Source organism: Apteryx rowi, unplaced genomic scaffold (genome assembly GCF_003343035.1).
Source record: "Apteryx rowi isolate R43461 unplaced genomic scaffold, aptRow1 scaffold_399, whole genome shotgun sequence".
Taxonomy (NCBI): Eukaryota; Metazoa; Chordata; class Aves; order Apterygiformes; family Apterygidae; genus Apteryx; species Apteryx rowi.
Genome location: NW_020450518.1, coordinates 15,483 through 27,854, shown reverse-complemented (window position 1 = coordinate 27,854; position 12,372 = coordinate 15,483). Strand labels below are relative to the sequence as shown.

Sequence of the window (12,372 nt, the reverse complement as noted above, 5' to 3'; positions counted from 1 at the left end):
GCAGTGGTGTCAGTCCGTAGAGCATGGCAGACAGGAGAAGAAAAGCTGCACACTGGGTCAGCATCTTAGTGAAGGGTCTCAAACTTCATCGGCTTGTTGTTGTCAAAACAGAGTGAGAGAGGAAGAAAGAAATCACCATCCTTGTGCTGTGGAGGCAAAAGTCTTCTCTGAACAGGAGGAAAGTCCAATGAGTACAGTAGGGCCTGATGCTCCATGCTTCTGTTTGCCTGCTGGGAAAGCTGCTATTGAAATGAGAGTGAGTTTTGAATGGCCCAGACACAGAGGAAGGAGTTGGTCTGGCTGCTGCACAAAATAGCAAATGCCTTCTGGACAAACCGGCGATGAAGTGCAGAGGCATGAAAGTCCCATCTCAAGTCTCTGCATGGCCTCCTAGCATTTCCAGAGGATCTGTGTCCCAGATCACGTCATGGTAGGACTAATGCAGAGTTTGTTGCTGCTATCTTCCATACTTAGTCAGGATTTTTTTTTTTTTTTTTTTGGCACTATCTCCTAAGCTTCCTCAGATAGCCACCAGAGATACTACTGTCTGAAGAATGCTCCTTTGAAAAAGAACCCCAGAGAAGTTCTTTTATTTATTATCATTGCCTTGTATAACTCACAAGTGCTTGGCTATACTTTAGAGAGCTCTGCTGCAATGTGGTAAATCAAAACCAGCACAGAAAACCGAGCAATAGCAAGAGGTCTTTTCCTGATCGTGCCACTTGTCTGAAGGAGGGAAGCCTCTCTGGAGCACTGTTACCCATCATGACGCAAGAATGCTTCCAAGGCTGGAAAACAGACAAAATCCAATTGCATTCACTGAAACAGTGTCTGATTAAGCTGAGAGTGAGAGCTAGCTGGAGCACAAAGTTCACTGGGGGGAGCTAGCAGTGTTACATTGTCTTAAACACTGCATGTGCAAATTCTCTTCATTTGCTTGTAAGTTAAGTTATGGACTGAAATGTGAGCATATTCCTTGGTAATATAGTCAGTCGCAGGCGTTTAATGGCACATACCCTCCCCTCCGGTCTTGTTTGCTGCACTTTGCTCCTCATTTTTTCATGACGTAATAGAGAAGAGAAAGGTTTAATGAATATGCATTCTAGTCATTATCTGTTATCTCTGTTATCATAACTCTGTTATCATAACAAACATCAGTAGCAGTGGGATGAGATGCCTGCCTCTGCTGCAGCAAGGGAACGGAGCGGGTTTTGCAGCATCAGCATTGAGCTAATGATCAAAGAAATAATTTCAAAAGACAAAATTGTCGGCCCACTTTCGACAAATCCTGGGGCTTTCAAAGGAGCATGAAGAGGGTGGACTTCCCTCTACCATATAGGAGCAGTGAGATTCATACTGCCTGTTGCCTCCACTTTTTAAAAAGTCCTACTGAGATGTGTGTCATTTCAAAGGACTGCACCAACTGACAGGAAGGAAAGACTCACCAAAGCAGCAAATATGCCTGTAAGGATATGTGGACTGTAAGGACAGCTGGTTTGTGAGGATATTGAGCATAAAAGACCAGGACAAGAGGCAGGAGAAGTAAAAATTAAACACTCAGATGCAAAAACATAAGGGAACAGGAGACAGAGGCAATAACAAAGACCAGAGAACTCATCACTGATGGATAGGCCATTGCAGGAACCATTCAAAGCCTTGACAAAGTTCAGCCAGAATTTACAACTAATAAGAAGGGAAAATAAGATTATCATGGACTCATGGGAAAGAGCAAACTTGTTATGGCATACGTGAGGGGGCTTTGGGGCTTGTGTTAAGCTCATTAGGGAATACTTTAAGGGGACTGTKGGAATTTGTGAAACTTCTGGACATATCCCGCAGCAGCAGGAGTAACTGTGTAGTATTATAAGTAAATATGTCAAGCAGAGGTTAAGAGTCCTTTCCTGAGATTTGGACTTCTCTGATGACTTTAAAACTGCACCTCAGTTCCTCAAATTAAAAGTCATAAGTAAAACCAGTGCCCTATCTCACAAACCCAGCAAACAGCACAGATATCTTTCCTTCTAAGTCTTTGATTATGACCTCTGTGAGGTACTGTAACTCAAATTATTTTGAGTAACGATTATTTTCTTTTTCAGATGATCCTTAAAGCCTCATAATTAACTGTGTGAAGAAGTTGGTGTTAACCAGAAGAGATGGTGAGAACATCTGCAGTTGTGCAGTTCTCTTAGGGTGTCCTCAACATAAATCCTCTTGTTACTCTTCTCCCTCAAAAAGACAGGGACACAGTGGTTGGCAGCACCTTGATATATGGGAAAGCTCTTTCCAGCACGTAACACTGTCAACAGTGTTAGTGACCTAATAAACAATGTCAGTCTTGTGGATCAACAGTGGGATCTCTGTATAGGACTCCCATGATGAACAACATGAGGACTGGTCATCTTTATATGAATATGTTGGGTTTAGGTTTTTCTCTTTGAGGAGCTCTAATTTAAGGGGCAATCATCTGGAGTAAGAGCAAAGATGAAACAAATGGGAGGCCTGGGTCCTACGTCATTTAACACTGTTTTTCTGCCTTTCTTACCTCCAGTGCAGAGAACATCTGGATCAAACCAACAGTCAGAATCTGCCTTGGGTGGGGCTCTGCTGGGAAAGTGGATGGCCCGGCCTAGGGACTTCACAGAGTCTGAAGACATGTCCAGCAMGTGGGTTGGGAAGAGCTGGTTCCCTCTGCCATCTGTGTCCAGTATCACGTAGTTGCTCAGTTGGTTCCCTGAGTCGTCTGTCTCTATCCAATGGCTAAATCCAGCGAAACTGAAGTTTTTTGTGTGCATGGCTAYGTTAGTTCCTGAGATCCAGGCTCCTTTCCTCCGAGCACTGTCTATAGCCATTGCCATGAAATAAATGGCATCATAGATTGTTCCAAAGAGTGGAGAAACCTGAAAATACAGGAGAAATTAAGGCYGGGATATACTGCTGCCAACCTCTGATTTGTCATCTGAGGCAGAGGTTGTTCCACTGGCTAGGCTGTAAACTCAAGAACTGAGTCACCGGTTTTGTTCTCCAAGCTTGTCACAGGCTGTCTGTGTACCCTCAAGCCAATATATTGGTTCTAGCTTTACTGGAGGACTTGGATATCTTGGCCTCACTTATACCTTCAGTCTAGGCGTTAGACCTTGGAAACATCTGGTCAGCTTAAATATTGGGGATGTCAAGATGAAGGTACCTGAACACTGGCATTAAGGCTCACAGAGTAATGTGTTTGGAGAATYTTATATTGAAGGTAGCTCTGAATGGACCAAAATATATGGGTCACCTTGAATATCCATCTTTTTCCTATGGTTGCTGTCAAAAATACACTCTCAAAATATTTTTAAAACCATATAAATTTACTTTGTTATAGGAAGAGCCAAGACYTGAGTGTGATGTTGAGTTGGCTCTTCATCACACCCTGCCTCAAAGYGCTAGGCTAAATAATCTTCCATGAAGAGAAGATCATAGCAAGAGGTTTGCCTCCCCTTCCCAGGTGGAAAAATGTCATGCCCAGGTGGTCAGTCCTCTCTGTCAGGGCATTGTTTATTCATAAAACATACAATTCATGAAGTAGAACCAGAGCAAATTCTTTCTTTGGGGTCTCAGAGCTTTTTCTCCTTGCTTTGATCCCTTCTGTTCCGGACTTGATTTAGAAAGCTGTTACATCTCCCCCTCCCCCCAAAACACACATGGTGGCTTTTGCAGTTGCATGATCATTCACAGTTGGTGGGAAAAGAGAGCTTATAGTCTTAGACTGACAATCCTGAAAAACTGAGATGAGAAGTGCTGTCGGGAGCCATAGAATTTGGCATCTGTGGTGGGATTCATCAAGCAGATTCAGACATCTACAATGTTGAATTCTACATTCAGTATAGTTAACCTGAGCTCTCTTTATAGCAAAGGGAAAAAAAATGGTTGCTTTTAAGGCATGATTCATCCTCTTCTAAAGTAGACTTCTAATGCAGATCTGATGAATTGTACCTTAAAAGTACTTACAATTTTTCAGTTATAATAGTGGCATGAGTTTAGCTCAGCCGAATCCTGCAACCCCTCACCAGTGTGACAGATTCTCCAGTTCTTGTAATGTCTACAGAGTAGAAAATGACTGTGCTTTTTATAGGCTACTGGTGACATTTAGATGATTGTGATGACACATTTGAAAGCATAACTTTGACTATAGCACTAAGAAGAATGAGGTGGTAATGCTCCTAATCATCTCCCTCTAGAAGCATACAGTATTTTGTTTACCTGTAGCTTCCCCACAGATTCTCAGGCATGTGGATATCTCATTCTGGTGCTTTAAAAACTCCTCTGATTTCATCCACGGCAGAACAGACCTCTCTAACTTGGTCCTAATGCAGCTAGCACTTAGCAAACAAAATCTGACAGCCCCAGATTCAATCTTTGAATCCCCAGCATGGTTCTGCAGCTTAAGTAACTCTAAGTTAGATCACCAGATATTCAGGAGAAAGAKCCTTTCCAGATGAATGCAGACTAAATTCAACCTTCACCATATTTACTTCAAAGTACAAGCACAGTCTGAGTTGTCTCTYCCCTGTGCTTTCTCTATAATTATTACTTGTCCCTTTATAAAACAATGACCCATGTCTCCCACTACCACCTCCCAGAAAAGCCAGAGAGAAAGAGYATTTACCTGGGTGGCTTCCAACTCCCTGATTATTTCACCACTTTCTTTAGCTTCCTTGAATGCGTCATAAAAAGTCCTTTCTCCAGACTCCAGTGTGATYGTGAGCACAGCATCATATGCCTCCTGGAGCTTGCTGTTGTCATCAAAARCGTAGAATGAATTGTTTTGGTATGTAAGACTGTAAAGTAAAGTGTCATACGGAATGAGGACGTATCTTCCGTCTGTTAGTCCCATTTCCTGAGCTTTTGTGAGTAAGGCGGCCTGTTCTTCCCCTCCAATGAGCAGAGAATGCATGCACAGAAGTACAACTGAAACACAATGATCACAGACAACATCACTAATCCATTTGGGGGTTTCAATACAAAACAGACCCCCCAGTGAAAGAGCTGTGTGACCTACTGCATCAAGTCAGACCCAAATGGTCTCCCACCCTGCAATGTATTGAGGATTTGGGGAGCTACACTCCTCTTGTTCAACCTCTGAGGTCTGCAACATCTGTCAAGRGAGGCTGTGAGCATTACCCATTCCTGGAGCTGTAGTGAAGTGGAGAGAACTTTCAATCAAAGTGAGGCATGGGCTAGCGTGGTGGGTAGTCATGGCTCTCCGCTGCCGTTGGCTGAGAGATGTGAATTTTCCCTTTGTGTGCCCTGAGCTGACAGACACCACGTAGTCACTATCAGTGCCCAAGCTCCACCCATTCAACCTGTCACTGCATATAGAGGCTCCGGAACTGTGTTGTGTTACATCTGGTTCATGACTGGCCACCTCAGASTCTGTGTCTCTGCCTGCAAAATGCCGTGGTGCCCATGCCACCCTGTCTGGTGTGGGCGACAGTGTGACCRACCAATAAACCCCTACAACGGGAGAAGGCTCAAAGGAGATGGGCAAGGGTGAGGTGCCCATGARGCTCAGGAATATAGGGTGTGACTCATTAACCACAGCTGTTGCACAGAAAAMTGACTTTATCTCAACACAAAGGGGACCAGAGGGTGACCTTTGTTTCAGATAASCAGYCGTATCTGTTGAGTGGATCAACTGGTGTAAATRCTTCTTCCTGAGTTTATCAWCAGGAGTGTGAATGTCTCCCTGAGTTAGCCAGACTGGCAYAGGGGAAGTRTATATGTGGCTCAGCSCAAYATAGAGTATAAAACCTGAACAACTAACAAAAGAATTTCGAAGAGCRCAATGRGCTTGAGCTRGCTTCARTCCAGAAATCCATATTTCTTCCYRGTGACTGGAGACACCCASCATCRTGACGGTGAGCATATTATAGAGACAGGTAATGGGAATCACATTGGTATCGTGATTGAACTGTATATTGCAATTGCTATATTTTGCTAAGTGTATACACTTGTATTGTGATTTCAGTATATTGCTGTATCACTCTGCTAAATCAAAAATCCTGTGTAACACCAAATACCTTCAAAGTAAACTTTTATATTAAACATTGCACTCTCCGTGTGTGGAATATCTAAAAGAACCTGGTCAGAGAGTATTGGACTCTGACAGACAGATACAGGTATCTGTATAATGGGCTTTCCACAGCACCTGCTGGCCCTTTACAAAAGGAAGCACTCTGGTTCTCTCACCCAAGACAGCCTTTTAAAACTCGGAGTCAGTCAGCACAGCAAAATAGAGAAGTAATAGGAAGGAAGGTTGCAAAGGAGACCTGCCTGCTAATAAACCAGGCAGGAGCAGGATCTATAGAGTAGCTGTGGCCTCTCCTTAGAAAGGAAAGTGCCTCAGCAAAAGTAGGTAAACCAAATGAGAGCATTTTCAGGTCCTGTATTGGGCTTTGGGGTGGGTCACCAACTCCTAATAAATATCTGTGCACTGTGAAGGCCTTGAAGCATAATTAGCTGCAATATTAATGGGAATATTCTCAAAYCTGCAGCTCTTCCACACTGTTACAGATGGAGAAAAACCAGCTCAATTCTTCTCAAGAAGAGCCTGGCCAYCCTGCAGTACTACCCTTCCCATGTTCTCATCCTCTGCCCATCCCTGCTTCTGTGGAAGTTCGTGCCTGCTTTTTGCTACAGATGCATCAGTAAAGGTGGGTGCAAAACAGAGAGCACAATAACTACAGCAGTTTCAGGGCCAGATCCTGTCAACTCCTTGGAAGCACTAAGGTTTCATAGCATGGACAATCCTGTTTAATGCTAACTGCCATCTGTATCTGAATTCAGTCATTAGGAATGAACTGGTATAGATACTTGTTTGAGAACAAGGGAACTTTGAATTCTCATAGAGAGTTGAACTGTTGCCTTGTTGAAGCATCTTGTGTAAAGCTTKCTCTTTGCCTTGATTTCCTCATCAGCAAAAACTAAGGGATAACGTKTGCTCCCTTCCATGGCCTATCATGAGTATTGACTGTTAAAGTCAAGTAAAATGGGTTGAACTGGAAAGAGTTTGAAATGTTTGATCAGCTCAGTGAAATGATTAATATCTGAGAAGCCCTATAGACATGACTGAGCAGAAGATTTAGATCAGAAGAGCCGAACTGTCCCTGAACTTTGGTTGCTCAGATATAGATCTTTCATTTCTTCATCATCTTCCTCCTTCTGAATTATTTTCCTCCTTCAGCTCCATCCTTCCTCTCCTGGCCCATTCTTGTAGTTCTAGGTGGGGTCTTCCTCACACYCCAAATGCATTCATTTGTTTCAATGTTTTTTTATTACAAACTACAGGCAACATCTTCTTATCAGCTGCTCCATTATTCACTTGAGAAACTTCCCCAAACCAGGAAACCAGCAGAGAGGAACTGAGTCCTGGTTAGGGTCTAGAGGGGCTCTAGAGTCCATAAAAGTCCTCTGGAAGTAAAAGAAGTCCCAACATCCAATACTAGAAAACAATGCCATCTCAGATTATTTATTTTCTATTCTTCCATCTATTTCATGCTGCTTCTGGGAAGAAACTGTATGAAGCAGCCACTGTCTCCTGGGGAGAAGGGAAAGCCTACAAGCAAGCCTAAGAGTMATCATACTGTTATGGAGGTACCTGGAATTCTCCCCCCAAGAGGGCACAYTCCCACTTGGGTTCCTGCCTGCTGCATACGTGAACCCCTTCAGTGAGAGGGCTAGGAGGCTTTGTAACCTACAAAAGTTTAACTGGAGGGATGGACTATTTGTGGCTCTTCAGTAGGTGAGTAAGGACCTTTCATTTGCCTRTATCTATGTGTGTGTATTCACATTTCATCTATGAAGGGATCAACCACCCCTGGAGCTTTTGCAGGAGGATTATAGACTCTGAACCCACTTGGTGACCTGAAACAAGGCTCCTTTGGTCCTYTTCTGTCTTGGATAAAGCTACAGTCCAATTAGAAGAGCACTGCAGCTTTCATTGGTGAGGTCCACATTGGGTCTTGATAATGTCCAGCTCACTCCCTGACCCASATCTATGCATATGGATATAGAGATGCCTGTAGCCTCACATCCAAAGTTAATATGACYTCAGGCTGCTCATGAATCCTAGATRGCTTTCTGGTWCSTGATACCATGGYCATCCTAGGCCTCGTAAGTKAGGTTTGACTTTGTACCAGCTAGCTACTTCCAAGACACTATCCAGGAATATTTTATGAGATTAAGTCTATTCTCAATAAGTAATATTGGAGATTTTGCTTTAGATTTGGCTCCTTCTGTCCTGCCCATTTCAACAGCACTATCCCAGCAGACTTCRCACCCTCACACCCATCACTGTCATGCCACACCTTAGGCGTAAAAACACATCCCCTCAATTTCATGATGTAAAGGCAACATTCTTATGGGCTACAACACAGCCCTCACATTATTTCTGATACCTTGAGCTGAATTTTGAAAAAAATGCACAGAAAGTAATGATAATTTGTTAGGGCCATGGCAGCATAATGTGGGGCCCAAAAGATAACCCAAGCCCTCTGGCATGCTGTGTGTTTGGTCTGTGCCACTTGGCTCAAGGACAGCAAATGGTCCCTTAGACTGTTCCACAGCAGTACACCCATAGGTGGGTGTCTGAGCTATGGCTTCAGACTTCCCTGAGACTTAAAGGAAAGAAACAGGTACTTATATACATCTCATGCTATAGTGGGGAGCTTAAGCTGGTCAGACAGGTCATGTTTGAAGAATGACTGGTTCTCCCTATTGAAAGGAGCCCTGCACCTCTAACTCACACGGAGAGCTGTGAAGGTGATGACATGAACCCACCCAAGATGGATTTGGTCTCAAGCACAGATCTGGGCACAGACAAACTTCCAAGCTAGACAGCTCTTGTTACCTTTGTTATCCTTTAGCCAGACAGTCAAACACTGAGCTAAAATGCATCATCATCTGGATTCACACTGTACTTCCTTGGCACAGTRCTGTTTGTAAAGAGGTACATCCAGGATCACAGACCTTCTGACAGTGCCCTATGCCAGGAAAACATGTCTCTGTCTCACTTTCCTCATGAGCACAGAGATTATTCTTCACTGCCTGTGCTGTACACCAACAGAGGCCCTTCCACTCCTTCAGTGTGCAGTGTACAGCACTGGATTTCCCTTCTGATACCTTTACTGGACTCAGGTAGCAATGCCAGCATTTCCAAAGCATGAGATTTCTGATAATCCCAAACAGCAACAATACAAAAGCTTCCTATAAACCTGTCCCCCCTTTACGCTTCAAAGAGTCAAATGCAGATACCCATCTTTATTAAGTGTTATCTTTCCAAACAACGTGGACCCAATCTTTGATTGCTATAGAATGCTATTATATTCCATTTCTATCACATACAAAATGCCCAGGGTTCTTTTTGGTGAAATCCTGGCCTCATTAAAGTCAGAGATAAAATTCTGTTTGACTTAAATGACTTGAGAATTTCTTTCTCTAGGCTTTGCCCATTGGATAACGACGCAGTCCCTACTCAGGAGGAACAAGGGGAATAAGATTCAAAACACTTACTTTTAATGCCACCAACTTCTTTAATCTTTTGCCAAGTGTCTTCAATGCCTTTTTCCCCTTTACCCATGGATGTAACAATGCCTACAGGAAGCCCCTGGTTCCTGAGTGCACTCGCTAACTTGTTGGCTGTGTCCATCCAAATATCCTCATTGGAAGAAATAATGCCAACGTGGGCCCAGTGAAAATATTTCATTATTGTAAACAAAACTCGGGTTGGAGAGGGCAAGGTCCTTGCAAATGTAGGGTGGTGGATGGTAGAATCCAGTTTATAATTGATGCACATCCATGAGAAGATGGCTTTGTTCCAGTTTTCCCCTAAAAGTGCAGCCGCCTCACAGAAGCCAGGGTTCAGAGGGCCTATGAAAGCTGAAGAAAGCTTTCCAAACTTCATGAAACTAGTCAGAGCTCTAGATGTCTCACATTCTTCTTGCAGGATTACATAATCCAGCCTCTGGCCAAGATTTAGTGAAGGATCTTTGCTTATTCGTCCCACTGCTAACTTGGCAGCCACATGGGGAAAGGCTTTGGAAAAGAAKGGGTCACAGTTCCAGGGTCCGAGCAGTCCAATTTGAAAAACAGAGCAATGTGCTGGAGAGCAAAGTACGATTATTCCCAGCAGCAGCCACCAGAGAGCCTGGAGAAATGTCTTGAATGAATTTCCAGTATTGAACTGATGCAATTGAATGTGCCTTGACAGCACCCAGAACAAGTTGTTAGGACACAGTAGGAGAAATGACATTGTTTTACAGATGGGTAGATCTAAGCTGAATTCTTCAGGAAGCCAAGCAGTGCACTACCAGCTGCTGGGAGAAAAGTAGATTACATTTGCCTTCCTGTATGCATATTTGTTCAGTGCATGCAAGTACAGCCGAGTCAGCCCAAAGTACACAACTGTTGTCTTCTCAAGGTGTAAGTGTATGTGGTGCCAAGAACCTGCATAAACACATCTATAGGCACCATATCAGCCGTTGCACCACATGGGCAAATATTATAACTGTTCAGTTCAAGTTACAATAGTCCTGAAATGGACACGCATATAAACAGTCATTTTTAAGTGCTTTGAAATATGTTTTGAAGTCACACAGTGAAGAGTGACTCCACTTTGTTTACAGCAGTAAACGTAACCTATTGATAAAAGACATTTTTAGTTCTTTAGAAAGATAAATCCCAAGCCATATACACCTCCGCATGGAACAACAACATATAAAACAAAAAGGTGAAACACACTGAGATGGCAACTTTTGCTAACCCAAAATACTCAGTGAGTTTTGAGTATGAATCAGAGTCCATATATACAAATATACATGAACGCACATATGCACATATATATAGACCCACAYATGTGTGTACATATAGATACATATATGTGTGCACATGATTCTAAAATCTTTTGAAAAGCTTTTTCAGGACAACTTTATCTCGCTTGGCAGAGTCTTTTAAACCTGGCAGAATGAACGGAGGTAGACAAACATACAATTACAAATGAGAGAGAAGAAGGACTGTGATTCGGATTTAGATAAAGGACTGTTAATTCACACATAGTGGCAAAAGTTTTGGGTTCACTCTTGGTTTAAAACATCATTGGTCAACAACTAACGGCCATGAGTTTGTTGGGAATAACAACCTCACCCTTCACTGCCAGGGGCTGAAATCACAAGCCCACAATAGTCTCCCTGCCATCCACAGTGTCACCCTGTGGCTTAGAAAATTTGCTGATCCAAGCAGGTTTGTGCTCTAAAAGYAGCAGGCCCCATACCAGCTTACCTGTTCATTACTGAAGAAGTATTTTTATCCTGGATCACCAGCCACTGAGACACAAAATGTAGAGCTCTGGAGAACAGCRCATGCTATAAATACATCTGCAGCTCCTGTAGCACGATGGAGAGAGTCCTCCAGAAGGAGCCACTCGCCAACTGAGCAGCTTCTCATCAGCAGCAGTGGCTCTCCTGAGACRTGGGTCCTGCCCCAGGGAGAGGTGATGCTTGGTCCTCCTTGAATTTGTGGTTTGCATGGGCCACCACAACTAGGTGGGTGCTTTGAGACCCTTCATGCAGAGTCAGAATATTCCCAGGTCCCCTTTGGTGAGCACCATCCTTCTCCAGGTTTTCACAGCCTGAGTTACCTCTCCCAGAGCTCTTTGTCCCTTGATGCAGGTCTTGCAGAGCTCCAAGGCTGCCTCCCTCCCARCCGTCTCAATGCAGAGACTTATTCRCGTCTAACTTAGTAATTATGGGGATGGCATRTTAAAGCTCTGCCCTTGGATTAGGGGGATTTAGCTCCTGAGACCTGCCCCTGCAGAACAGCTCCTTAAGTCTCTGTGCATCCACAGCAGGGATAGCTCCTGTTCTGCCCTGTAAGCAGCAGAGCCAAGAGCTATTTTAGGTTTGGGGTAAGCAGAATATTTGGGTTCTGGCTCCACCATCTTGCTGATGTTTTACAGGCACCCGTTGCCTGATACTTTCTTGTCCTCATTACCACACATAGAGCTTTTTACATTTGCAGCAAAATACTCTTGGTTATTTCCCTGGGTCCTTTAGATCTCTCTCTRCACCTAGGCTTTCCACTAACCCTCTCCACACTCCCAGACACCTTCCTTCTCAGTGGACCTTGCAAGAAAACTATCATCCTGAAAAGACCTTGAATTTCTCCATGATTGTCCTAGCTAAGAAGCTCCTTGCAATAATTTAGCTGGTATCGTAGGACCAGCACTTGTGGTATAGAGGGAAGCATTTGTAATTCAACCTTTTAGCTGTATTAACTTCATATAAATTTCACACGTCTCATTGACRTGTGTTCAGCAGCAGTTCTCTCTTCATGACTAAT

General features: G+C 43.5%; 1 protein-coding gene across 1 annotated transcript in view; it reads right to left on the bottom strand.

The window, feature by feature from the left end:
- Positions 1-9,940, bottom strand: part of GUCY2F (guanylate cyclase 2F, retinal) — a 44,051-nt gene extending 34,111 nt beyond the window's left edge. Inside the window, exons 1-3 of the mRNA XM_026074750.1 lie at positions 9,562-9,940; positions 4,646-4,947; positions 2,543-2,897 (exon numbers count right to left, since the gene is read on the bottom strand). Coding sequence (XP_025930535.1) covers positions 2,543-2,897; positions 4,646-4,947; positions 9,562-9,940 — 1,036 coding nt within the window. The remainder of the gene's footprint in view (positions 1-2,542; positions 2,898-4,645; positions 4,948-9,561) is intronic.
- Between the last annotated feature and the right edge of the window lie 2,432 nt (positions 9,941-12,372).